We start from the raw sequence: 26,379 nt of genomic DNA, 5'->3' as shown, positions 1-26,379 counted from the left end.
CAGAGGATGTGTCCTACAGGATATGTGCAATCTAATCTTCAATCTCCATCACTTCATGCGAAACAATGAAAGCATCGTTCAGCATATTGAGTTTAATGTACTTACATTGTCAGCTGTAATAGGTTATAATGTAAATATATCTTTTTGTCAAATCTTGAAACAATGATTTCTACAATGCGATGTGTCATTAGTAGCCCTATACAAAAAGATCTTGATAGACTATGGCTTTGTCCAAGGGACGCGCATGTAAAGTAACTGGGTGCTTGCCCTCCAATCAGAAAGCGGTCTCACTCAACGTTATCCAATGGGAAATATGCGCATGCAGGTGGCTGCGCGGTTATCAGTGCATCCCGCTTCACCCACGCCATAGCTCGAGTCAATTTACGAAGAAAGACGACCCTTATGGTCACCATCAAAACCACTAAAAAACATCATCAGATCCTCTGACATCCGAGTGGATTCTCGTTGTGGACACATGCAGCTATCTCACTACTGACAGTTTGAAACGGAGTCATTTTGATCAAGCACGTTTGCGACTTTACAAAAAAAGAAGTCCTGTAGCCTAGCCTACTTTAAAGTGAGTTTCCTCAAGTTTCAACTAGTTCCAGAATATCGAGGATTTGGGCTTCTTGAGAAGAGCCAGAAGTGGCCTTTCTGTGTATCGATTCGTTCAGTAGCCTATCTGTATACTTTACTTATTATTTGCAATTCTATCTACGCACATTTGGTCGTTCATGATCACAAATGTTAGCTGTTGGGCAGATGGATGCTAACCGGCAAAGTGCTTTCGTCCTCGGCAGTACACCGCTGGCAGCATTGCACAACATGACCGAGATGAAGACGTCTCTATTCCCTTACACTCTGCAGAATCCGGGATTCAAGGCGCCTTGCCTCACTCATTTGAACTCACAGATTCCCCTTGGGACTCCACATGGAATTAGTGATATCTTGGGGAGACCTATCACCACTGCTGGACAGTTGCTCTCGGGCTTTCCCCGGATAAATGGACTGGCCACAACTGCAGGAATGTACTTCAACCCAGCAGCGGTTTCTCGGTACCCGAAGCCCCTAACAGAGCTCCCGGGCAGAGCACCCATATTTTGGCCCGGGGTGATGCAGAGCTCGCCTTGGAGGGATCCTCGGGTTTCCTGTCCGTGTAAGTACTCTTAATTTGAAAAAATGATTGAAACACTCTTGTTGTTCTTGTAGCTTCAATTCTCATTTGCGTTAAAATGTCTTCTATAACTTTTTATACGTCAATATGTTGTGACGTGGATCTGAATCGCTAAGCCACGCATTAAGGAGGCTCTGTTAGGCATTACAGGCACTTTAAAAGAGGAACTTGTTGGTTATTTAGGCTAACTATTTAGATTGGTACATGCACATGAGTTTATTATTATAATGCAGTGTGGAGGCTCATCTCAACCCTTAACCAGAATTAAATTACAATCCGTTGTAAATCCAAAAACACCTAGGCTAGGACAGTCATAATCATTGTTCACGTATATTTGACCAAGCTTTCACATCTTTTTCAGCTCAAGCTAGTATGATGCTCGACAAGGACGGCAAGAAAAAACACTCAAGGCCCACATTTTCTGGACAGCAAATCTTTGCTTTGGAGAAAACATTCGAACAGACGAAATACCTTGCCGGCCCAGAGAGAGCCCGTCTTGCTTACTCTTTAGGAATGACTGAGAGTCAAGTCAAGGTAATAATTTGTATGCCCTTCTTTTGCAACAAAAATTAAAGTTGGCTTGGCCTATGTATATAGTATATTCCCAGGCTACTTAAATGTGCAGTAACCATCCTTATGTTAATAATGACAAACGTATCAGATATTAGGCCTAACTCCTTCTATAAAAGCCTGGGCTACAGTGTTAACGTTGTTCCAACTTTTTTTTAAAGATGTTAAAAAGTTATAAAAGGTTTTATATTTCTAGGTTAGATTCAATCTAACATGATTATTCCTGCAAGCAAGGATCTAAAATTTGGTGTTCTTTCTCTCAAAAGGTATGGTTTCAAAACAGAAGAACCAAATGGCGAAAGAGACACGCAGCAGAAATGGCAACTGCAAAAAAGAAACATGACTCAGAGACAGAGAAGATGAAGGAAAGTTCGGATAATGAGGACGATGATGAATACAACAAACCTCTGGACCCAAATTCAGACGACGAAAAAATTACGAGACTTCTGAAAAAGCACAAGGCTACCAACCTTTCCCTGATCAGCCCTTGCAGTAACAGCTCCGACACGTTGTGATGACTTTGACAACCTGTCAAGCAGAGACTCAAAACACTCCACGATGCTTCTAAAGCTAATTTAACCAGGGTATAAATTGTTCGAAAGGAGAGAAGGGCGCTGATGGTTGGATTGAATGATTTGTGTTGTACAGAAGAAAATGTAAGTGAGATGTATATATTTTTTACTGAGTAAGTTATGTTATTAAACCTATGTAAACAAGACATGGCAAACTTTTCCCGCAATTCTGAAACGCGTATACCCTCTAAATAGCCTACAGCTTAATTTTGGCAGAATAATGTCGCCCATCTCTCCATACTATATCTTTCTAAATTCAGTACAGGAACAAAATCTATAAATGCAAATGTTGTAAATTATGTAAATGCTTGTTTTACTGATATCAATCCACACTTTTTTTTTAATCGTTTGAAGGAGTTCGTGTTTACCTTATCAAACTGAAAGAGGAAACTGGACCACCGTTTATGTTGAAATAAGAGAGTATTATTGCTTCCGCGAAGGTATAGGAAGAAAAAAACTTTGTATTATGAATAAATTATTTAACAAGCTTTTGTTTATTGGATGGTTTGAGTTTGTCTGTATGCCTACGCTATTAGCTTTCCTGTAATTATTTAGGGGCCATATTGCTTATAAAAATACGTTGAGTATACACTTTTAGATGCTTATGTTGTTTATAAAAAGTAACGTTTGATTCAGTGAATATTTCTTAGTTATAATTCAAAGCTCGATAAGTTAGTCTTTCACGCAAGCATCTTATTAATTCAATGTTTTAAGGCTGTGTATGCATGTTTTCTGGATAACTCACATATTGCAATGCATGCGGGGAATATCCAGCAATGTTCGAAACTTTACTTTTATATGATCCTTAATCGTAAATAGACTACGTTATAGTTCGAAACACAATTGAACAATTCAATTTTAGGCCTACAATGAAACTTGACCCCATGACATGACTAATAATATCACTACCTATATCAGCAAGGGGCACACAAATTTAGCCTACAGCCTATAGAAAATAAACATCTCATAAAATAACGAATGCATTATTTTGAAATGCTAAATGAACCAGTCAATTATGAATATAGGCATACTATGCTACCTATACGCTATAGGCCTAGTAGGCTGAAAAATATAAACGTATAACGTTTATTTATAAAGTTTATTACGCCTAATAAAGTGTTAGGCGTAGCCTACTCCCCATTAGGTCAAAAGTTTTCTTGCAACTTTTATGATTTTCCCCCCAATTTGCGCCGTTTTAGGATAACCCATAGCATAGCCTACTACTTCAGAGCTATTTAAAGCGCTCGTGTTGTTTCCATCCACAATAAGTAGATTCAGCATATCGCTTAGGTTACAAGTAGGCCTGTATTTCAGATCCTCGAATTAAACCTTCAAAAACCTTTCAGAATGTACAAATCACAACTGATAAAGAGAACATGGCCATAGACGTTTGATAAGGCCTAAACATATGCCGAGGCCTACATAAAAGCAATTCTCTAAACTCGACCTGTTTAATTTGCATTGACATCGATCTTATTATTGATAATGGTCAACGCTTGTCAAATCATTATGAATTATTTTGCTTATAGGTTAGACTATACCTTTTTGAAACAACATAGTGCACCTTTAAGCTAACTTTTGCAGTTAGGCTTTACAGACTGGTCCATTAAGCCAATTTAAACTTTATGACAGCAGGCATATACTGGAGCCCATCAAATTGAACAGTTGCACAAAAAAGTAATCGATTAAATATGCACTACCTTATCATACTAGTTGTGGCTACATTGTAGGCCTTTATTCAGGCACATTTTGCCAGTACATTGATCAAGAAGGCCTGAGAAGTCAGTGAATGGCTAAGATCCCCAATTTATGCAATTGATGTGGCGAAATGACGACAAAACACCCCAGTGAGTTCTAATGGTTTTATTGCTTGAGAACCGCATAACCAACACTAGAGGCCATGCCGTTCAGGGGGTAGAATCTCTATCTGCTTTAAGAGTGAACAAACTGCGGCTTCTCCTATCACGTGACCAGCGGGAAAAACAAGCAGGTTGGTCTACGAACCAAATCACATTGTCAAGACAACAAATATCTTTGCAGCAGGCACAAAATCATTTCCACTTGCGGTGATTTAGATGGAAAAATTCAAGGATCAATCTAACGGCTTCACACAGTCTGTGAACTCTGTAGTGTAGTAAATTAAATCAATACAAGGAAACGTTGGCGTTTCATCAACAGCATCTCCTAATCGCTGTTTAATGCTCTAACGACCGGTAAAAGGAAATTATTTGCAACATAGAAGTAAAGGCTGCCGAAGGCTACATACAAAATTAAAAAGCAATTCTTCCTGGTCTTTCTCGTCTTTAGCGTTTTCCTCCAATTTATAATCAAGACCTTTATCTATCAATATGACTTAGCCTAAGTATTTTATATTAACCGTCACACTTCATTTCTGTGTACAATACTTGGCACCATAATGCAGTAACAAAAATAGACAAAAAGTGTACATTTTGTAAGGATACCTAAAAACATCTAAAAACTAAAAACATCACATTCAGAACCATAATATTATTACATTGAAATAAGTTAGAATAAGAATAATCATGAAATAATGTGAGACTGCTATATGAAACAATATCTTATCTAATTGCATGGTCTATGGCACTGCTTAAAACATTCTTGGATAGGCTATGTAAATGTTGGCTGAACAGTTATTTTTCTTTCTCATTAAATTCCTAAATACTAAGGTCCTTATGGCTGCAGGAACACCCGCGCAGTCTCATTGTATCCACACTTCAGCATAACAATTTTGGTAAGAATGATAAATTATCTCTTTAAAAATTACAGTATATAAAAATGTGACTCAGCTGATGTGTGAGGCATGGCAGTGTGTTATGCACACAACAACAACAACTCCAAAACAAAACAAAAATACAAATCATCAGAATTAACTGAAAATATCTATCTATTCTAACAAAAAGACCACGAAGTTTGGTCAGAAGAGAGAACGGCACTAAAACCATCAACAACTCTATGTTATACTGTCCAATGTACAAATAAACCTAACAATAGATATACAACTTTTTTGCATTGCACTTTTAAAACATCTTACATACTGTATGGAAGTAGCTTCTATATGTAGAGGCATACCTAAAACTTGCAAATATGGTATCTAAAATAAAGTAGTAGGATTGATTCTATTAGAGTTTTGGCAACAAGGCTGTGACATGGAAAAGTCCATCCTTTTTTTGGGAAGGGGGAAGGGGTTGTTGCAATGGTGAGGTCAGTGAGGTGTGTTATATCTGAGTATTTCTCAGTTGGGTTAGTCCAGATACTGAAGCATTTTGTGGAGAGAAAAAAACATCAGTTTTATATGGATGAGGTGTTCCAACCACTGTGACTGCCCAGCACTTCTTAAAGGTCTGTATAGGGTCTTGTGTGTGTGAGTGTGTGTGCTTCTGTATGTGTCTTTGTGTGTCTGTCTTGGTGTCCTGTGTCTTCTGTTTTACTTTTCACAGAGGCGCTTCACGAAATATCTCCACCCTTTGGCACCACTTCCCTGACAAAATGAAGAAAACACACACACACAAACACAAATTTCCCATAAGAATTACTGGGTCAGAACAAGGATATATTAGTGTCATGGTGTGTCAAGAGCAAGCAAATCAAAAGCAAATATTATACTAATAATGATTAAACAATACTAGTAATCATAGTGAAAGAAAGAAATAAATATTTACCACGATATCACTGCACGACACAACACTTGTGCTTATTTGCATTAGGTTTACCTGCCCCCGCTGGGATTCGGAAGGACAGGAAGACAGGCTGTCAGGGGAAAACAAACATGCATGGAGTGAACCTCATTACAAGAAAAGCATAGAAACAAGCCCTCGTTTGAGGCCAACTTGACGCACACACATAATCACACAGCTAAAACTCACATACCAGGGTCTGCATATTTTCCCCTGTATGCTAACTACATTGGACATTTTTTAAACATAGCAGACTGTGATTTTAGCGGGAGCGTGTGGTTCGGGGCCATTGGTTGGCGGGAGTCTCTGTAGGCGCGCGGGGTCACCTCACGGACACACACTACTCTCTGTGCCACACTAGGTAATGATGAAAGACCAACAGGCCAGTAGACCTGGAGCAGACTTAAGGCGCCTCTCTTTCAGCCTATGACCCCTCTGTCTGATAGCAGACAGGCTGGAGGCCGGCTGTTAAAGGCTGTCTATACAGTCAGCATGTCCAAACACCTTCTTCCGGCCAACACGAGGCGTTTGGTCTAATGATAAGCCATACAGAGGTGTAAAGACCATAGATATTTACATATCTGTAAATAAACTACAACATTTGAATGATGTTGTCTTATGATTAATTATGTCTAATTTTAGACACAGTACCACCATGTATCCAAATAGTGTAGATTGTTTTAACTGCAGAAGCAGCACGAACACACGCATACAGCTTGGCAAGGGACAATTATGTTACCTTGTGGTCCCCCATGCAGACGTTGGGCCCTACGTTGTCATAGACCACCGACTTCTCTTCGTTTTCAGGCTGCGAAAGAAAGGATAAAAGTCTAATTTAAACCATGAAACTTAAAGAATGATCAGCAACAGCAGACCGTTCGGCGGGAATATGTCATAGTTCCGATTTTTCTGTAGACAGTTCCCACCCTACTCAATTTCCACTTTGCAAGAGGCTAAGTACCTTTTATTAGAATGTAAATAGAAATTCAAATGTAATGTGCAATACAGAACATTATCAATCCATAACTAACCATAGAGGAATGAAGGTGAATGAATCTAAGCCAACTCAATAGTACACCTTCAGTTAAGTCTTCATACAGTGAATAAACATGAACTATGAGGAAATCAGTTACAAAGAGCATATTTGCCTAGCGAGCGAGCGCGCTTAGACCGTATCTGAGTGGATCATGTTTCAATATCCCACAAAGAAAGTGTCACACACGGAGATAGGAACTTGAAGCCCAGAGTATAAATCACATTTCTCTGCTAGAACTAAGGACTTTTTAAGCACCTCTTTCCCCCTCCCACCATCACCAAACACACACACGAGCGCGCTTCATGCGAATCCTCAGCTGTGACAAGGTGAGCCGCAATTTCTCATGACAAGGAAGAACGGAGAGCTTCAGGAATGAACGACAAACTTAAATCCAAATGAACTTCAAACCAATCCTGCGGGTGGCAAGGTCAGTGCTGCGCTAGCGTGCGCTGGATACACTCCCTCACTCTACCTCTCTGCCGGGCGGCCACTCAGCAGAACCAGCGCTATCCTGTCCCCCGCACCACGCAGGCCACGCCACTGCCTCACAGAGCCTCTGATACATTCATCAAACACGGATTCCATCAATTACAAAAGGCTGTATAAAATTGAGGATTTTTTCGGGCTGCATAATCTTTAGACAGATAAACAAATTACCGGGGGCCGTTGGCAGCAACGGAGCGCTCGCTCGGATGAACATTCATTACCGTACCCCCCCTTGCCGCCAAGGCGCGGCAAAGGCAGCGGGCAACCTTTGGCGTGTTAGGGCTCGGCAAGCAGAAAATAACATGATGGCAACTTAACCGACCGTGGCATGATAGATGATGCCACACGGTGGGCTGTTTACAGGCCCATGTCTCTGCAATCTGTAACGCTGGAGCAGTGTGTGTGTGTGTGTGTGTGTGTCTACGTGTTCAGTGAATCATCAGCCAATCTGTGAACACTTTAAAACTGGCTGTTAGGGGAGTCTGCCTAGTTCCCTATATTACAAGCAATTAACTGGTGCTTGAGAAAAACAAACACAGGCAGAGCTAAGAGGCGTGTACTGTGCGTGTCAGACAGAGTGTTTCACTCGAAGTGTGACACATTCTAGATAGCAGTATATAAGAGCTTAATTGTGCCAATTCCAAGATACACATTATTATTGCATTTTAGTAATGCAATGATGTTATTGATTCTCCTAATAATGAAAGTGGCTGGCGGGCAAAAGCTAAAATCTAAATCCTCCAGCTGGACGGCCTCAGAAAGTCAGAAGAGAGGCTGGGAAGAGAGGCTGGGAAGAGAGGCTGGGAAGAGAGGCTGGGAAGAGAGGCTGGGAAGAGAGGCTGGGAAGAGAGGCTGGGAAGAGAGGCTGGGAAGAGAGGCTGGGAAGGACGTTTACGATAAAGGAAGGCCAGGAGCCCTCTTGGTAAAAGGACTTTCTTTGTCTGTGGACAAGGCCGTACAGTACGGCTCTGGCATGAAGATGATTCTTGAATGTCTTGCATATCCTCAAAACTCCGCCTCATCTTCCCTTAAGTCATAAACGTGAGGGGTGAGAACGAAAGGGTGAGATACGAAACCAACTTTGCAGGGCTGGGGTGATTTGAAGTAATCCAGCAAACAACGGAGTGAAGGGAACAGGCTGGATCTCAAACTGCTGCTCATATTTGGGTTGGTGGGGGGGGGGGGGGGGGGGCTGGGCAGGACAGATTGGTTGGAGTTTACACCGCATGGCTGCATCCAGGGGGTATGGTGGGGGCCCACAGCCAGAGTGTTGACTGAGAAAGCAGAGAGACAGAGGGAGTGTAGGGACCTCCAGATTTATAGAGCGGCTATGGCCGACTGGCACTCTATAAGAGCCGGGATATATATACTGTGTGTGTGGACCCTGGGCTTAGTGCAACAAATGAATATTCACACACTTCATCCCTCCATCTGGGAGGCTGACATGGGAGGGAAAGAGAGATAGGAGGGGAGGAGGGGAGAGAGCGTGAGTGAGAGCGACAGAGTGGGTAAAGCGAGAGAAGGAACAGATAGAATGGGGAAAGTAGCAGACAAAGAGAAAGGGGGACAGATAGAGAGAGAGAATACCCAATACCTGAACAGAGTAGTCCTAACTGTTTCAGAACTACATAGCTGTGAAGAGGTATCAATTGCGTGAGAACATTTTGTGGCTAATTACTTAGCCATCTAGTAGTATAATCCAGTGTAGTAATGGTGTTGGAGGTTGACAGTCTCACCTTGAGGACCAGGTCTCTGGCCATAGCAGACATGAGGACACGGTCACACCAGGCAGGGCAGCGTGTGTTCATGTACTCCTTCCCCCGACTGCTTTCTTCACTGTATGGATAACTGAGGTGACACACACAAACACACATGCCAGTTACAGACACACGTGGACATTTGTATCACTGACAGAAGAGATGACATAGTACCCATACTTAAGATAACACATACAAGCACTTTAGAAGCTACACGGTAAAAAAAAAGAAAGAACGACCTGTTTAATGATGTCGTTTCCACATCGCTTTTGCTGTTCTAACAGCTGATGTTCAGATTAAGCACTGAGGCAATTTAGCTGAAACCGAGACGGCAATTTGGCTTCATTAGAGAAACAGTTTTAGGGTTTAAACTGACACTAGCGATCATCTGGGCAAACCGCTCTGTTGTTTGAAATAAATACACGTGGATGACTCTATCTCTCTTCTCCTGCTCTAATGGAGGGAAGCCTGGCCAACTGGAGACAGAGAAAGAGACAGAGAGAGAGAGACAGAGAGAGAGAGAGAGAGAGAGAGAGAGAGAGAGAGAGAGAGAGAAAGAGAGAGAAAGAGAGAGGAAGAAAGACAGATCAAGGGAGAAACCGACAGAGAGAGACAGAGCCAGAGGAGGAGATTCTCTCACATGTACATCCGTACAGCTCCATCTCCACGCAGCCATCAAAAAGAGATTAGGGGTGTCTGTGGCAAATGGCCAAGGGAGATTGTATCTGGTAACAGCGGGAACAATCGGATGATTTAAGTGGGCCGGGCTCGCGCTGAGCCGTCCAGCCGCTGCAGATTTACATGGTTGAGAATTCAATTTGGCCCCGAAGCTCATCAAACGCCATCAGATTTACACCCCACCAATCCAATTTGTTTGCCCAGACTCATCGAAGGAGGGCTGGGCAACACATACTGTAATACCATCCAATTTGCTCCTCACAACCACATGGCTAGCTATATGCAGCCTGACGCAATGTGATGAACCTGGGCTCACTGATTAACTAACCACAGGGCAATCACAGGTTTCCCAGTGGTGAGGACTCACAGCTCACACACACACACGCACACACACACAAACACCTTCTTTAGCCAGTGAGTCACACCAATAGCAAACATGGTAGCATGGCAGCCATGATGGAGGGGTGGACTGAGGGTGTCACTCACACAGGCTCTGCTGAGATAAACAAACAGAGTGGTAAACAGGACCATACCAGAGGACAGCTGCACCCACAGGAGGTTACAGTTCAGCCAGGGTCTGGGAGTATGGTGGTGGGTGACTATGGCTAGGTTAGGCAGAGATATTGATGTGTATGGGGGGGGTTATTGGCAGGGGGAGTGGGTTGGGGGGGCGAGAGAAACCACATCCGGCCAGCCTTGCAGGGCTCCCTGCTGGGTAGACAAACAGACCTGTAGAGGGCTCCTTTACAAAGCTCCCAGCCCCCAATTAGCATTAATGACACTTGTGGAAATGCGAGCGGGGGTTTTGGGTTATGCTAAAGGAGGGCTAAAGAAGTGATCCGCCGGGTTGAAAGAGGGCAGGAAGAATAGGATGAGTGGTACACAGAGATGGAAGGGAGGGGATAAAGAGGGATCAGACAGAAAGGAGAGGGAAGGGAGGTGGAAAAGAGCAAAGTCATCAAAGAGAGAGCGGGGAGGCATGCAGTCTTCAGGGTGGCCCACAGACTCTCTCCAGAAGGCTCCTTAAGTCAACCAGCCCGACAGCAGAGCTGACTCCCTGTGTTTGAAGTCCATTCTGAGCCCAGCTGTGGAGCAGGATGGAGATTGAAGCGTTTCCATTGAGTCACATGGTTGGGGGGGGGGGGGGGGGGAGCAACTCGACATTAGAGAGATTAATTGACATCCAGTGATCCCTTCATCCTATCATTGCATGATAAACCCCAGGATAAGAAACCTACACTGCACACTCAAAGAACACAAAGCAATAATCATATATTTCTTTTTGATGACGAAACAACAAAGTCGTAAAAGGCAATTAACAATACTCAACAATGGCCGGCTAAGTGGTGGTTTGGTGCCATGTCCGTGCGCGGCCAGCTTGTTCTCCAGATTCTAGGCCGCGCCCTCCGATGGGCCCGACACAGATAACAAGTCTAATGCAAGGGTAAACAGTGGAGTGGCGCTCAGGGCCCAAGTGATTAATGTGAGCGATTAGCGCGCTCACAAACTTATCTGAAGGTAAACGGGGCAAGTGGGCGGGGAGGCCAGGGCTCGGTCAGTGCCTATCGGGTCCGTATTGCCTGAGGCAAGACTAATTACGCTAATTAATGGGCCAAGCTGATAAACTCAACAATCGGCCACCTGTATGTGCGTGTGGGCGTACATGGACAGCACACACACATCCTAATTCCAATCCCAATGATCTTGGGACACTGCACCTGGTGCGGAAACCAACACTAGTGGTGTGTGTGTATTTACATTATGAACTATCAATCCATTATGGCCATTTGATGTAAAAAAAAAAAAAAATAGACAAGAACATCGACCATATACTGCCTCAATATTGATAGTGATAAAGAATTAATACATTCGCGTTACCACAAACTGTCATTATGTTATGACTGGTGCAGTCTTATCTGCACCCATGCAAATCACCTTATTGTCTTCACTTTGCATGACGACACCATTTGAATAGCTTTGATTGTGCTGCTGAACTGTGGAGCTGTAAAGTGAACTGTCTTCCACACGGGAGCGGTTGCCCATGGGCCACCTCTCCCCCCCCTAGTCACCACGAGCTGATCCCTCCATGCTGCGTTAGGGGCTTAATGTTTGACTGTCTGCTGACATCACTCACACAGGGTTCCTGTGGCTGTCATTAGAGCATGTTTGAGCAACACTGAGGAGCAGCCAGGTGAACACCGGCCCTACCTAGGGTTTGTCACACAGCCTCACCCAGTCTGGAGTGGAAGAAAGCCAGGGTTCATTGGATTTTGTACCCCAGGATCGGGTCTCTCAGCTCTGGGTAGCGCCTTGCAGACTGGGCCCCTGGCACACATTCCCTATCTCTGAAGGCTGTTATCTTGTTCTACATAATGACAAATAGGTGACAAGCAGCCTAACAGAGGCCCATTGAGTGGCCTGGTATTTAATGAGGGCAATATAAACTAGTGAATATAGGCAGGGCAGGTAGCCATAGATAAGAGGTACAGTATTAATGACACAAGGATCATGGGTCAGGAAGTGGCAGGGTCACATGATTGTGTTAGAGGGGATGCAGGGATTGGCGAAGATTAGAGCGTCTTTATGTGAGCGCTTTGGTTTCTAGACACTCTTCTCCTCCTCAGTCATGTTTGTTTACCGTTGTCAGGGGAGGCTTGGCAAAACAGTCACACACACATGAACACACACACGTGGACGCTCACACACACAATCTTTTCATTCACAGAGATCAGACACCAAGCGCTATCAATAAAACTCCATGACTGTTTGCTTGAGTTTGCAGAGTTTGGGGAGCTCAGACACAACATTGGCACAGTACAGTACAAACAGCCTATAAATGCCACAAGTTGCTCTCTCATACAGTGAAGGACTACATCTACCATCCTTATCAATAAAACAGGAAGTCTTTTATTTAACCCTCTCCTGCCCAGAGTGAGAACCCTCTCTGGCATCATCCTAGGTCTTGAGGCAGAGACACATGGACATGCACAATCCAGCTATCATCGCCACAATAGCTCCTCATTATGTTCAATAGCTGGCCATCCGCTAGAATGATGGATGCCTGTGTGACTGTAAAACAATGTTCCTTCTCTGTTGATAACGGCCGATGGCCGCTGCACTCAAATGAACAATAGCTGCTGCTGGAATACCTCACTCTTCCCTCCATCTCTCTCTCTCCCTCCATCTCTCTCTCTCTCTCTCTCTGTATCTCTCTCTCTCTCCCTCCATCTCTCTCTCCCTTCAATGTAACAGCCGTTAAAGGACATCTGGTACTCCATAAACTGAATCACGCGCCTTCACCAGAGGATAGGGGAGCTTTCAGACTGGCCCTGACCAGAACAAGAGGCCTCCTTCACTTAGCCACACCAGGACTATCTATCACACACGTGTGTCTGCAAACACACACACACACACGCATAAACATGGTTCTGACTCAAACATACACAGGCCCCAGTACAGGATATACACGGACACATCATCTCTCCCTCTCTCTCCCACTGAGTGACATCACTTCTCCAACTCTTCAGCGCCTAGGGTGTGTGACTGAACGGTCTTCATCATTATACAATGAAAGTTACTGTGCAGTGGACCGCAAGCTTCCTGTTCTGCTGTCCAATGGGATGACATCTTACTTAAGAGGCTATAGTCTGGAGCGCTTAGTTGTCTAGTGGAAATTCATGTAAGATATATTATAGGTAAGACCATGCATCAAGCTAAATGAACAAAACCACAACAACAAGTAAATCTTTCTCTGTCCTTTGCAGGCAGGTCACAGAGCAGGTGGATTGAGTGTTTTGAGAGTTTATCAAAGGTAGACAAACTAATGTCACTGGGCCAAAAGCTTTTCTGTCCTCCCTCAAGTTTTTTTCTAGTGTTTACTTCCCACAGCCTTAGCCCTAGCCCTAGGCCTTAGCCTAGCACCAGCCTCTAAAACTAGCCTCACTCCCAACCTCATCATCCAGACCCAGGTCTAGTTTCTGCCTTGCTGTGTGAACGGTGCATCTGTTCCCAGAGGCAGTCACTCTTCAGCCCCTCCTCATAGAGCTGCAACCTTTGGAAAATGTATGCTAACGTGCCAAGGTTGGTCCACGGGGCGCTCCCCAGCTTCCTGTCAAACACCAAACGGTGAAGAGACAACTGTTTATCAGCGCCCCCCTTACAACCGCCCCCCTCCGGCCGCCTCTCTCTCCCGGTTCCCCTCCCGCCCCCGTCTAGACTTGGCAAACACAGAAGCATGGGACTGGAGCCATCCTTTCTCTTTATAAAGCATCTTCCCATCTTTCACCCTTTTTTTGCAGTCCACTCTATACTTACCCCCCCCCCAATCTCCTCACTCTCTCTCTCTCTCCCCCCCCCCCCCCCAGTTCTTTTTTCCTCTCTGTAGTGAACTCCAGAGTTGTACATTGATGGAGTTCTATATCCCCAGTCGGATGTCCCTCAATATCTTCCTTGGAGCTCCTTCCCTGTAACCAAGTTAGGGCAGGGAGACATTCTTCCACAAATCCCTCATTGTCCACTGCCTCTCCCACTGCCGCGCTCCCGATTCAATTTTTGCATCGATCTTTAAGCAAAAAAGAGTAAAGAAATCGGATAAGGGCAGTACTAAAAGCATTCTCCTAAATCAATCAAAATACATGAATATTTTACTCTAGATCTTTAGAGGTTTTTAGGGGAGATTACCTCAGTTATGCCATTCCAGCTATGAAATCAGAAATATTGTAATATAGCAGAGCGTTATTTTCTGTCGGAAGGCGATTGGGCTGCCTTTGGACAAAGATAATGGCCATGTAAAACCTTGAATGACAGGTCTAAACCCTGATACAACTACTTTCCTTGATGCTGTTTTGGGCCAGCATGCTGTAATTGAGTTTGATAAAAGTGATTGGGTTCTGATTGATAGACTCATATCAAAAGGACTGTGGCCCCCCCCCTTCCAATTCCCAAACCCCAACAGATTCTACCTTTGACCATACATGGCGAGTCCAGCCCTGAACGAGTGCGTTTGGATAAGTGTTTGTGTGTGCGGCCGGTCTCGCAGCCTATCAGCACACTGCAGCCGACTGGCACCAGGTCCAACTCTGGCGTGGTACGGCCACATTCCACACGCCGGTGGCTGAGTGCTTAGACATGTCATACGCAACTCTGACAGACGACTTCTTGAAGGCGAGCAATATGAATTTACAGCTTGTAGCACATTCCATGAATGTAAACACCATGCACAACAACGCATGGAACACAGACCCTACTAACCTCTCTGAAGCCCACCCCGAAATGCCAACAACACGACTGTGTTGCTTTCTAAAAATGGAACAGAGACGCTGGCTATGGCCGTTTGAGCTTCTGCTGCAACCTGGTGGATGCAAGAAGGGATCCACGCATGTTCTTTTGTCTGTTTTCAAATCAATTAGAGAAGAATACAGCCGTCAAAAATGTACGTCTGAGGTATATCTTTATCATTGGAAATCTTGCCTAATTTAGCACCTGACAACAATGTACCAATAGGCCTACAGTGTGTCTATTCATTACACTTTACCCAGATGACAACAAGTAGAATTAATTTATAGATTGAAAATGAGTGACCACAGTATTGATTTATAGACTAAACATAGACGAGCATCTGTGTGGGTGTATTTGCATTTGTGTGTGTGTGCGTGTCTGTGTGTGTGTGAGGAGGGAGGGCCTCTGATGGCCTGTGTAAAGAGCAGTAATAACCTCACAGATGGTGAGGGGCTGGTCCGGAGAAGGCTACGTGATGGAGAACAATCATTGAGGGCTTGATTGCTCACCGAGCACAAGACACATCTGACAGGGGGAGGGAGACAAGTGTGTGTGTGGAGTGTATGTATATATAGCCACATTAAGTGTGTGTGAGCATGTGTTAAGTGTGTGTATGTGGCGAGCGGGTTAGCGGGGCTGTTTAAGTTTAACTAGGCCATTTCTACTCATTCACCACTGACAATGATATGGCTTGTGGAGGCTGGTGAGTAGATCAAATCAGCTTTCATATGCCGCTCCCGGCTTCCATCACTTTGATTCATCCTGCTCCCAAGTATGCGAAAATAATTTGTATTCTTGGGTGGCAGCTTGTTCATTCACTTTGCAGTGAGATGATTCAATATTATATGGATAGATAGGTGCTAAAGTCACACGGTTTAAAAGGACAATAAATCTACCTGTCACTTATGCAAAGTGATGTAAATGGGGTCCCTGATTAAGACACAGAGTCATTTAAAAACAGTGAGTGCTGGAACTTTGACACACACACACCCACCCACCCACACACACCAAGGTACTCTCTTGCTCAATCTCTCATACACACACATACTAATTCAGTTATACACACACACACAGTCCCTGACCGGCCCTGCGCCCGCCACTAGAGCAGTTTATCAAGTAATTATTGTTTGATTACAGCGTTTCATTATCTGCACTGATTGAGTCACAACTGACGGCAAAGGTCAGACACCATTATCGCGCGAGCGCCGAAACATATTTCCACCATGGCTGACTGTTTGCCCTCCCTCTCCTCTGAAAGGGCTAATTGCAAATGCATTTGTTTGAGGACGAGGAGAGCGAACCCCTCGCCCCAGTCTCCCGCCCCCAACTCCCACCGCGGCGGGATATCAATGCGCCTCCACGCGCACACAGGGGAGTCTTTTGGGAGCACGTCCAATCAAACTGAACAATTAATAACCATCAAAAGCGTGTTTGGCCCAAATGACACCCACTTGCGGCAATGAGGCTTGATTGAGTGATAGTGAAGGCTTGCTTCATTAATAGATCAAAACACGTCATAGAACTGCTGTTGTGCTCAGCAAGAAGGCTTTGCGGGTGAACAGAAAGGTCTAATTCTAATGATGGCTGAGACAATGGACCCATATGCCCTTTCTGAACTGTCAGTCAAGATATGTGCTCTACTGGTGGCCAATTCTGAAACAAATGTTGTGTGTTCGACTTAGTAAGAAGATGATGATGGACTGACATACAGTCTGCTAACATCCAAACAGTACATAGAATGACTAACTGCTTATACGAACTTACGAGTTAGTTTGTGAGAGCCATAGCTATGTGGACAGCCATTTCAAGGACAGACTAAATAGCCCTATGAGGGGTAATAGAAACAGGAGGTAATATCCCAGGTTATATACCAGGTCATATACCGGGCCATAGACTAGAATGAAGAGTTGGACTCTTTAGGGTAATAGACACTTAGAAGCGATGGATTCACTTCGCCTAAAGATGTTAATGGCCCAATGGGTTGTCGTGCCCCGTTGTAAGAGCTGACCTCTCAACTACACCAATTTAAGGACATAAATAAAGATCATAAATGGGGGGTGGATATGAATATATGTCCTGTGAATTCTATTTTCTCTAAGGTGTGTAGATTGACAGAGTACTGCATATGCCGTTATAAATATTGCGGGGGTTCCATACCTGGGAGGAAAGGATATCTCCAGCTCATGCAGTCGGTCCTTGAACATGGACAGCTCTTTGTCAAACTCTAAAAGCTGTGAAGAGAGGAAAGGGGGGGGGGGGGAGAGACAGTCATAAATAAAGGGTTCATTTCTTTATTACAGCAAGTAATATCCCTCATGTCAGTCATCACTCACTGAGTGAATAACTATGAGATGGTTTATGGGAGCGCGCGCGTGCGCGTCTAAGAGTGTCCACTTCACAGCATACATACACAATAATGACAATATTTAACGTGGCCATGTACAGAATAGCGATGCACTAGTGAATACTTGTCTCTCTGATTGTGTGTGTTTGTGAGTGTGTGTGTGTGTGTCAGGCCCCTCTAGGTTAGTCCTGGTGGGGGTCTGTCTCTATGTCTGTCCACACTGACAGTGGATCCAAACACTCTTCATCAATCATGTCTCGATCCCCAGCTGCAATCCCTCTGACTGTGCACATACACACACACACGGACACACACACAACCCATAAATCATTAGTGAAAAGTGCAATTAGCAGCTCCTTGTACACATTAATTATGTGGGAGATGAACAGGTAGCCGGGCCACCTGCATGGCTGCCCCTCTGAGAGACTGACAGGTATACTCCGAACCCCAGAGGACCCCCCCCCCACTGGCCCCGCCCCTTCTGTCAGCCAGGCCAGAATCAGGAAATTACACTCCTGTTGGCGGTAAAATGAAACGCTCAGCGCGAGTTTGACACGAGACAACAATTCCAGTCTAATGAAGACTTCCCCCTCAGCTTGTGAGAGGTTGTCAGGGAATCCGAAAGCTGACTTGACAGTGATGCCATTACCCTGTTGTTCAACACGAAACAATGTGGTGATTGGAACATAATGCAATCTCATTCTAGGATGATAATGACAAGATGGCGGAGACGTCCACAACAACCAAGTGAGGGCCAGGACAGGAGAGAGCCTGTCCGAGCACTGGTCCATTGTCTTCCTACAGTGGCACAACGACAGCCACTCATCCACAGCTCCTATGAATATGTTAGCGGTCCGGATAGAAGGTTGACCGACCTCCATACACGTGTGTCCGTGGCTGTTTATGCATGCGTGTATGAGCGAATGCTCGCGGGTGAAGCGTGTCACAAGGTTGTGCGCTCGTGGGGGGGGGGGGGGGGGGGTGTATGTTGGCATCCGTGCATCTGGTGCCGTGTGCACGCCTGTATGTGCGAGTGAACGTGTGGGTGTGTGTGTGCGTGTGGGTGCCCGTCTGTGTGTGTCAGTGGTGTAGAACAGTGGTCATTACTTCCCAGGCGGTGGGGCTCGCAGACGGAGTCTGGGAGGTTGAGGAGGGCAGATGGGCAGCATTCATCAAACTCACACAGGCGGGGTCACGGGAGAGGCACCCGCACTGTGGATGAGGGATGGGGGGAGCAGGACGAGCCCCACGCTCTGCTGTACACACACCCTCCCAATGACACGCTCCCAGAGAGGTACACCCAGGAGAGTGTGTGTGTGTGTGTTTGAAGGGGGGGAGGGGGTGGAACACTAGTGTTATAAAGTGTTTCATCTGAGATATACTGTAACATAAGCTGACAGAGTATGCGAGTGTGTGTAATGTTTGAGTCTGTGTTTGTACATCTAAATACAACTCTAACTGATGACATCAATATTGCTAGTATGTGCGTGCGCGTGCGTGCATTTTATGTGCCCGAAAAAAAAGAACAACAATAGCATGCCTCTGTGTGCACAGGTGTGTTTCCATGAGCTAAAGTACCTTCCTTGCGAAGTGACACCTATTAAGAGGCAGCTGATGAGCAGCGTCAGGGGCGACAAAGCACCGGGGTGTTTCCGTGAAGCGTTTTGTGCGCGTGTGTTTTCCACACGTGTGAGGAGTCCTAAGTGAATGTTGAGTAATTCATTTAGGTGACTGGAAAACCCGAGGGCTGAAATTTCACACTACATTTCATCCCGGGTCAATTAAGCATAATGATTTGCTGGTCTGGTAGGTCAGCAGTAAAAAATCCCAGCTTATATTGGTTCAAGGCCCCATCGCATTATAAAGCTGGAGTAGTTTGTCAGCCAGAAATGACCTTGAAGTTGTGGAGGGGGGCTGGGTGGCAGTATAGCTCTGGCAATATCGTAGAAAGGAGAAAGATGAGGAAACGCTTGACAAAAAAAACCCGTCAGGGTTCAGATTTCTTACTTTGCCAGGACAAGCGCACAGCTAAATCACATTGGTTGTGATTGTTATAAGGCACAAGTGGCGGGGAATGACGGAATATGACTAAACTGTCCAGACTCGCCATCTGACCCGGCCAGAGCAGGCCAGGGCTCATAATTGTGCTTTGATTTACACGTTGTCAACTGTCCCTTCGACAACACCTGCTGCCATTAAAGACCATCAATAAACAGGGAGGTGAAAGGTCATTTAATTTGATTTTTACACCTCACACTTGGCTTTCATTGCGAGGGCCATATTTTTTCCTTCTTTTTATGAGATCTTCATTATTTGGTGTGGAAACAATAAACTGTCACTGACAGGGGGAGGCTGAGTGGGTCAAGCCAACATCGTCCCAGTGGAAAACACCCACAATCTGCTCCCCACACCGCAAAAACAGCACCCACTTTACAACAAGAATCGACCTATGTTGGTATTCCTGTTCCCGGCCTTCGAAGCTTGTTTTCTCAAACAATTCAAAACATGCATTTTTCACCACACCTATGACTGAGGCACATATTTAGGTCAGAAAGCCATGAGGCGGAGTATGTATATTTTCGTTCAGAATGTTATGGGATCAATACTTGGCCATTAAGAGACAGTCTGGGGGCCAATTCTCCTCAGTCTGAACGCTTACCTATCCAGTAAGGTCAGCTTCTATTTAGCATGCTGGTGTACTACCACTTAAGAGCCCTGACAGGTAAAATATGAAAGAAAGTTTAGCCGGAGAGCGAGGGAAGGAGTTTCTCATTTATTTCTTTATTTCCTTCATCTTTGAAAGTCCTGCGGGCGCTTGAGTAATGCCCGCAGCTGCACACCTCGAGCATGACAAGGAGGAGGCGGCCCTGACAGAAAAGTTCATCACTCGCAACAGGACAACCCTCCGCACCCCCCTCTCCTCGTCTCCCGCACATCCCCCTCCACCCCCCCACCCCACCCCGTCTGCGGACACCACACTGATAAAGTCACAATAAAGAGATACTGAAACAAAATCAATGATACAGAGAGAGGAGGAGGGTGGGGGGGAGAGAGAGAGAGAGAGAATAGAGAGTGGAGGGGCCCAAGGGGAGGAGGTACAGGATGAGGACGCTCTCTGCACAGTGGGTGGAAGTGGGGGTTTGTTTGGGGTGGGGGGGTGGCTGTAAAGCATCCTCCCCCTACTCTCCCTCTCTCCTCCCCCCATCTCTCTACCAGAGCAAACTCTCCCCTTCCCCAGTGCGCCCCCGCCCCCCCCCCCCCCATGCCGCGTTGAGCCACCGGAAAATTTAATCTTCCCAAATACTCATCAGGGCTCTCCATCGTGCCCGGCCTGACAGCGGTGGGGATAATTAATTATACAATTTCGATGGGGATATCGACTAAACAAACCTATTAATCATAGCAAAAGTCAATAGGCATGGACACATTCAATCATGTCCCGTCCAATGATTACTCCTCTCAAAATACAATAATTATTTTCAAGAGCTGCCTCGAATTAAATTTCTGTCAAGCCGGTACAAGTCTAGTAGTTGATGAAGGATGCAATGGATTTCCCCCTCCCTCTCTCTCTCTCTCTCTCTCTCTCTGTCTATCTCTCTCTCTATCTTGCTCACTCTCTCTCAGGAGGGGTGTGTGTGGGGGGGGAGCACATTTATCCTTTTGGAAAGGTAGTTTGTTTTATAAGGATCATAACACGGTGTGTTTAACTAGACCATGACCATCAGATTATCTCTGATGCCCCATTACACCATTTATCTTGCCAGGAGGCTCGAGAGGGGGATGAAGAAAGCAAGGGAGGGAGGACAGGGGTAGGGAAGGAGAGGGAGGGGAGGAGAGGAGGAGAGGGAAGGAGAGGGAGGGGAGGAGAGGGGAGGAGAGGACAGGGGTAGGGAAGGAGGAGGAGGGGAGGAGAGGGGAGGAGAGGAGGAGAGGGAAGGGAGGAGAGGACAGGGGTAGGGAAGGAGAGGGAGGGGAGGAGAGGGGAGGAAAGGAGGAGAGGGAAGGAGAGGGAGGGGAGGACAGGGGTAGGGAAGGAGGAGGAGGGGAGGAGAGGGGAGGAGAGGAGGAGAGGGAAGGAGAGGGAGGGGAGGAGAGGACAGGGGTAGGGAAGGAGAGGGAGGGGAGGAGAGGGGAGGAGAGGAGGAGAGGGAAGGAGAGGGAGGGGAGGAGAGGACAGGGGTAGGGAAGGAGAGGGAGGGGAGGAGAGGGGAGGAGAGGAGGAGAGGGAAGGAGAGGGAGGGGAGGAGAGGACAGGGGTAGGGAAGGAGAGGGAGGGGAGGAGAGGACAGGGGTAGGGAAGGAGGAGGAGAGGAGAGGAGGAGAGGGAGGGGAGGTTAGGGGAGGAGAGGGAGGGAGGGGTAGGGGAGGGGAGGGGAGGGGAGGAGAGGGAGGGGAGGGGAGAGGAGAGGAGGAGAGGGGAGGTTAGGGGAGGAGAGGGAGGGGAGGGGAGGGGAGGGGAGGAGCTCAGGAACCTACTGCACACATACACAGCTGGCTGTAGACACCGATACACAGAGATGGGAGCACACACAAACGGACGCTCGTTTAGTTTGACACACGTTTACACACAGGAGGACATGCACACGGGCCCACGAGAGACCTCCTGCTGTAGGTGACCACTTGCATTCATACACAGTCCATTCAGGATGCTTCGTGACCTGAGACTAGATGTCACAAAGCTTATCTGTGATGTGTGTGTGTGTGTTTGTGAGTGTGTGGTTTGTGTGCTCTGAATCGCCCACTGTGTAATAAAGAGACCTATTAAAGGGGAAGTTCATATGAGGAGTTTTTACATGGTGGACACTTAAACATAATCAGATCTGATCATGATCTCTGAAGGAATCTTCTGGAAGGAAGTTATGTATGAGTCATGTGACAGCTGCTTGAGTGTGGCTATGATGTGAGAGGAAAGAGGGTGGTAGTTGGTATCAATCTATACCCCCCTCCCCCCTTCCCCAAACACAATGGCGCACACAGTCTCCGCTTAATCATCTTATCTCCGCCCCAAATCCACATATCTAACCCTGCAGTTGGAGCTCATGTAGGTCTTTCCATGCACTCGTTCATAAGTGTTGCACACTGTTGCCGTCCCTGAACGCCCCCCTCGACAGAGACCCGGACGGTGGGACACAAGCTGAACAGAGGGCAGCCAGGCTGGAGTGGCAGGCTGAGAGGAGCCAGGCAGAGACTCACCGAGGTCCCGTTGTTTTCCCGGAAAACGTCTTGGTTGACGTAACTAAAATGCTTCTTTTCAAGTTGAAGTAAAACCTGGGAGGTGGAGAGCGGGGGAAGAGAGAGGGGGGGGGGGGATTAGCACAGATGTGATTGAATGTATTTAATGAACAATTAACTGTATTTGTATTCATTCTAAAAGGGTTTAGTGTTTGCAGGACGCCGCATTCCTGGATGCTAGTGGACGCTTCACAGTACCTTTCGATCGTTTTCGCTTTCTCGAAATATTAGCTTGTCGATTTCGTTGGTGTCGGCGGCTCTCACTGTCTGCAGGGTGGCGGAGGTGCACAAAGTCTGTGGAGAGAGAGAGAGAGAGAGAGAGAGAGAGAGAGAGAGAGAGAGAGAGAGAGAGAGAGAGAGAGAGAGAGAGAGAGAGAGAGAGAGAGAGAGAGAGAGAGAGAGAGAGAAAGAGAGAAAGAGGAGGTTAAGGGAGAGGGCGAGTGCTTAGTGACAGAACTTTAGACATGAGAAACTCTCACAAATGATTGTAGTGTAAACTGGGAACAGGGCTGGTCATAAATCAATTGATAAATTGGATGCCTGGTCCCTCCTACTCACACATGGGCACACATCAACGTCCACACTTCTTTAGAGGGCAGACACAGACGCGCCGTAACACAGACGCGCCGTAACACAGACGTGCCGTAACACAGACGCGCCGTAACACAGACGCGCCGTAACACAGACGCGCCGTAACACAGCCTGTGGGCCCTTCTCCAGTCCTCTCACTCACTCACACACACACACACACACGCACACACACACACGGTAAGCATTTGAATGATTTTTGAGGAACCACCTCAAAAGCACTGTGTCACTGTCCCCCCCATTATTCTGCTCTGTGTAGTGACCCTGTGGACCGTGTGCATGGTTAAATTCCCTTTTGTGAACTCTTTTAACAATTAGTTAAACATTCGACCATCTGTGTTTGAAGACAGTTGAATGAGGTAATCCTTCAGCCAGTGGTTCCCATACCATACTGCAGAGACAGTGGCCTGATTGAAATTCAAAGCACAGATTAGATAATCGGGTCAAGCCAATATAACGGGCAGCTAAAGGCCCTTTAGACTGAAATGTCACAAATCAGTCCGGCTAGGCCCCTGAAACCCTGCTCCGGTTAGAACAAACACCCGGTAAGAGAAAGTGGAACGACCCCTCCTGGTACACACACCCACACAGAAAACACACATACGCACACACAGACAACACACACACACAGAAAACACACATACGCACACACAGACAACGCACACTCACACACGCGCACCCCCCCCCCCCCCCCAGAAGCTGTTTTCTAAAGCCCTAACAAACCGCTCCATCTTTCACTCATTTAGGCCCTCCAAATGCAGGGTCAATATGGTCCCCTGGCATCCAAATGCTAATGCGCTTAAGTGCGCTTAAGCAGCTTTGTGCAATGAATAGGCCAAAGAAGGAGCCAGAGGAGGGCAAGGCAGAGATACTTTCCCTGTCAAAAAGTCATTGTAGCTGCAACTCATGGAAGACAATTGCAGGCAAAAAAAAAAAAATCATTTCTCAACCTCTCGCCGTGATCATCACCACACACAAACATGCCCAAACGGCACTCTTCATCTTCTTCCTGCTGTGTGGAGACGACACAGCCATCGGAATTAAACGGCGAACAACAGTGAACAAAGATCGAGTCATCATGCCGCAGAAGAACGGAAAATACAAAAAACGGAACTTATTCAAATGAGGCTTTCATGTTAGTAGCTCCTACAAGCGCTTGGCACCCTTTTTCTTCCAGTAGAAGCCCTTCTGTCGGCTTTGCAAAATCCTGAAGCCAGCCAAGCAGAAATCCCCAGACCACTTTATACTCGGCACTGAAGGCAGGAAGCCATACAGCTTATTGGCCGCCAAAAAAACATGGATATCTAAAAGGACAGAAATGGACTCTCCATTCATGTTCAAATTATTTCTATAATCCAGCGAGCACAATCCTGGCGAAAAAAATACATTGTTTGAACACAAGGGTCAATGTTACTTGGCGCTTACATGAATTTATCCCCACCTCATGTTCTGTCGAAAGCACACCTGCACAAGCACGCACACGCACACACACACACTTTTATTTGGTTTCATCTGAAAGAATAAGGGAATGAGATCATACTAAGTGAGGTCGTTTGTCCACAATGGATAGGAATGAATATCACACCTTGTGCCAACTGCCCTCCGACTGAACCTCAAGTCCAACACAGACAAACATCAATGACTAGAGACACGTCAAGTCAGTTTGGACAGACGCGTGGGGAAAAGACCACCGTCCTCAGCCTGCCGTGGGGCGACTGAAACATACCGTGTGTCGGAAATAAAGTTACAATGAAAACGACCCGAATAGAACTCGGTGGGTGCAGTAGATGGGTCCACTGTGTACTTCTACACGGCATACAGGTCTGACCACAGTGGTGGAGAAGAAGCTCGCTGGCAGAAGAACCCTGACATATGACAGATTGATTCATTCATGTGTTCATTGACTATGACTGATCAGCGTGTCTCAGCAGTCTGAGGCGGCTGATTGCACGCCATTGATCACGGACGCTCTCCTGTCGTCCTGGGATGCCTCAGCTAAAAACAACCTCCCTCCCTCCCTCCCATCTCACCCCTCGCTGGCTCCCCTCCTGCGCTCGTCCCCCGCTCCCTCGCTCTACCTCTCTCTCTAACGAAGAGCAGGGACAAATGAGAAGCCCATGCCTCTGTTTAAGGGCCTTAGGTCAATGGGGAGAGGCTGTCCCTCTGCCAGGGAAGCCCAGGTGTTCGCCTAGTGAGGAGAGGCAGGATGTGGACCACGAGTTCAGCCAGCCCCTCCTGGGCTTGTGGGTCACGCATGTGGTAATGGCGAGCTGGGGCAACGTGAGTGTTGGGAGGGTGGAGAGTGGAGGGGGAAGGGGGAGGGGGGGCTTGGAACAAAGCTTCCTCTTTAAGTGTCCCATCAAACCGCCCGCGCCTAAACACATTAAGCCGGAACATGCTCTCATTGAGTGATAGGGAGAAAGAGGGATAAAGAGAGGGATAGAGAAACAGCTAGAGAGAGCGAGAGAGAGAGAGCGAGATGGAAATCAGGAGTGAAAAGTTTGAGAAAACGAGTTTGTGCAGCGTACGTCTTGGACGTGTTCACTGCTGACACGCTCTGCTACCAGTTAGTCCAAACACTGTTCCCACTGGCGCTTTGCATTATGGGTCACAGGTTGAGTTAACAGTGCTGTGTGCAGGAGTCTGGGATGGGACACACACACGATAGGTTGTGGTGATGCATCTTGGGAGACGGTTAGAGCTTGAATAGAGTAATCTCATGACTGTCGGAGAAGGAAGCTACATCTGAAAGGACCTCACTATTCCAGCTGCTCTCTTTTGGAAGAGAGGTTAAACTAATCTGTCCCACTTCACCACCCCCCCCCCCCCCACCACACACACACACACACACACACACACACACACACACACACACACACACACACACACACACACACACACACACACACACACACACACACACACACACACACACACACACACACACACACACACACACACACACACACA

At 46.4% G+C, this 26,379-nt stretch overlaps 2 protein-coding genes across 3 annotated transcripts in view; one reads left to right on the top strand and one right to left on the bottom strand.

Annotated features, from left to right (window-relative positions):
• Nucleotides 1-364: 364 nt before the first annotated feature.
• nkx6.2 (NK6 homeobox 2) lies at nt 365-2,821 on the top strand. Its single transcript, XM_062463880.1, has 3 exons — nt 365-1,156; nt 1,536-1,708; nt 2,011-2,821. The coding sequence occupies exons 1-3, from the start codon at nt 745-747 to the stop codon at nt 2,257-2,259; spliced, it is 834 nt and encodes a 277-aa protein (XP_062319864.1). The 5' UTR covers nt 365-744; the 3' UTR covers nt 2,260-2,821.
• Nucleotides 2,822-4,164: 1,343 nt separating this feature from the next.
• The window catches only part of LOC134022395 (inositol polyphosphate-5-phosphatase A), a 98,630-nt gene continuing 76,415 nt past the window's right edge, over nt 4,165-26,379 (bottom strand). Inside the window, exons 10-16 of one of the 2 annotated variants that reach the window (XM_062463879.1) lie at nt 23,020-23,115; nt 22,783-22,857; nt 17,403-17,476; nt 9,270-9,381; nt 6,751-6,819; nt 5,997-6,084; nt 4,165-5,815 (exon numbers count right to left, since the gene is read on the bottom strand). In XM_062463879.1, the coding sequence (XP_062319863.1) occupies nt 6,004-6,084; nt 6,751-6,819; nt 9,270-9,381; nt 17,403-17,476; nt 22,783-22,857; nt 23,020-23,115 (507 nt within the window). In that variant the 3' untranslated portion in view covers nt 4,165-5,815; nt 5,997-6,003. The remainder of the gene's footprint in view (nt 5,816-5,996; nt 6,085-6,750; nt 6,820-9,269; nt 9,382-17,402; nt 17,477-22,782; nt 22,858-23,019; nt 23,116-26,379) is intronic. The other variant, XM_062463878.1, reaches the window with a different exon arrangement.

This window comes from Osmerus eperlanus, chromosome 6, assembly GCF_963692335.1.
Source record: "Osmerus eperlanus chromosome 6, fOsmEpe2.1, whole genome shotgun sequence".
NCBI lineage: Eukaryota > Metazoa > Chordata > Actinopteri > Osmeriformes > Osmeridae > Osmerus > Osmerus eperlanus.
This window is presented reverse-complemented; position numbering and strand designations above follow the sequence as displayed.

Coding starts and splice junctions, on each gene's coding strand:
- nkx6.2 (XM_062463880.1), top strand. CDS start 745: ATGTTAGCTGTTGGGCAGATGGATGCTAACCGGCAAAGTGCTTTCGTC. Junction 1,157..1,535: donor TCCTCGGGTTTCCTGTCCGT/GTAAGTACTCTT, acceptor CATCTTTTTCAG/CTCAAGCTAGTATGATGCTC. Junction 1,709..2,010: donor TGACTGAGAGTCAAGTCAAG/GTAATAATTTGT, acceptor TTCTCTCAAAAG/GTATGGTTTCAAAACAGAAG.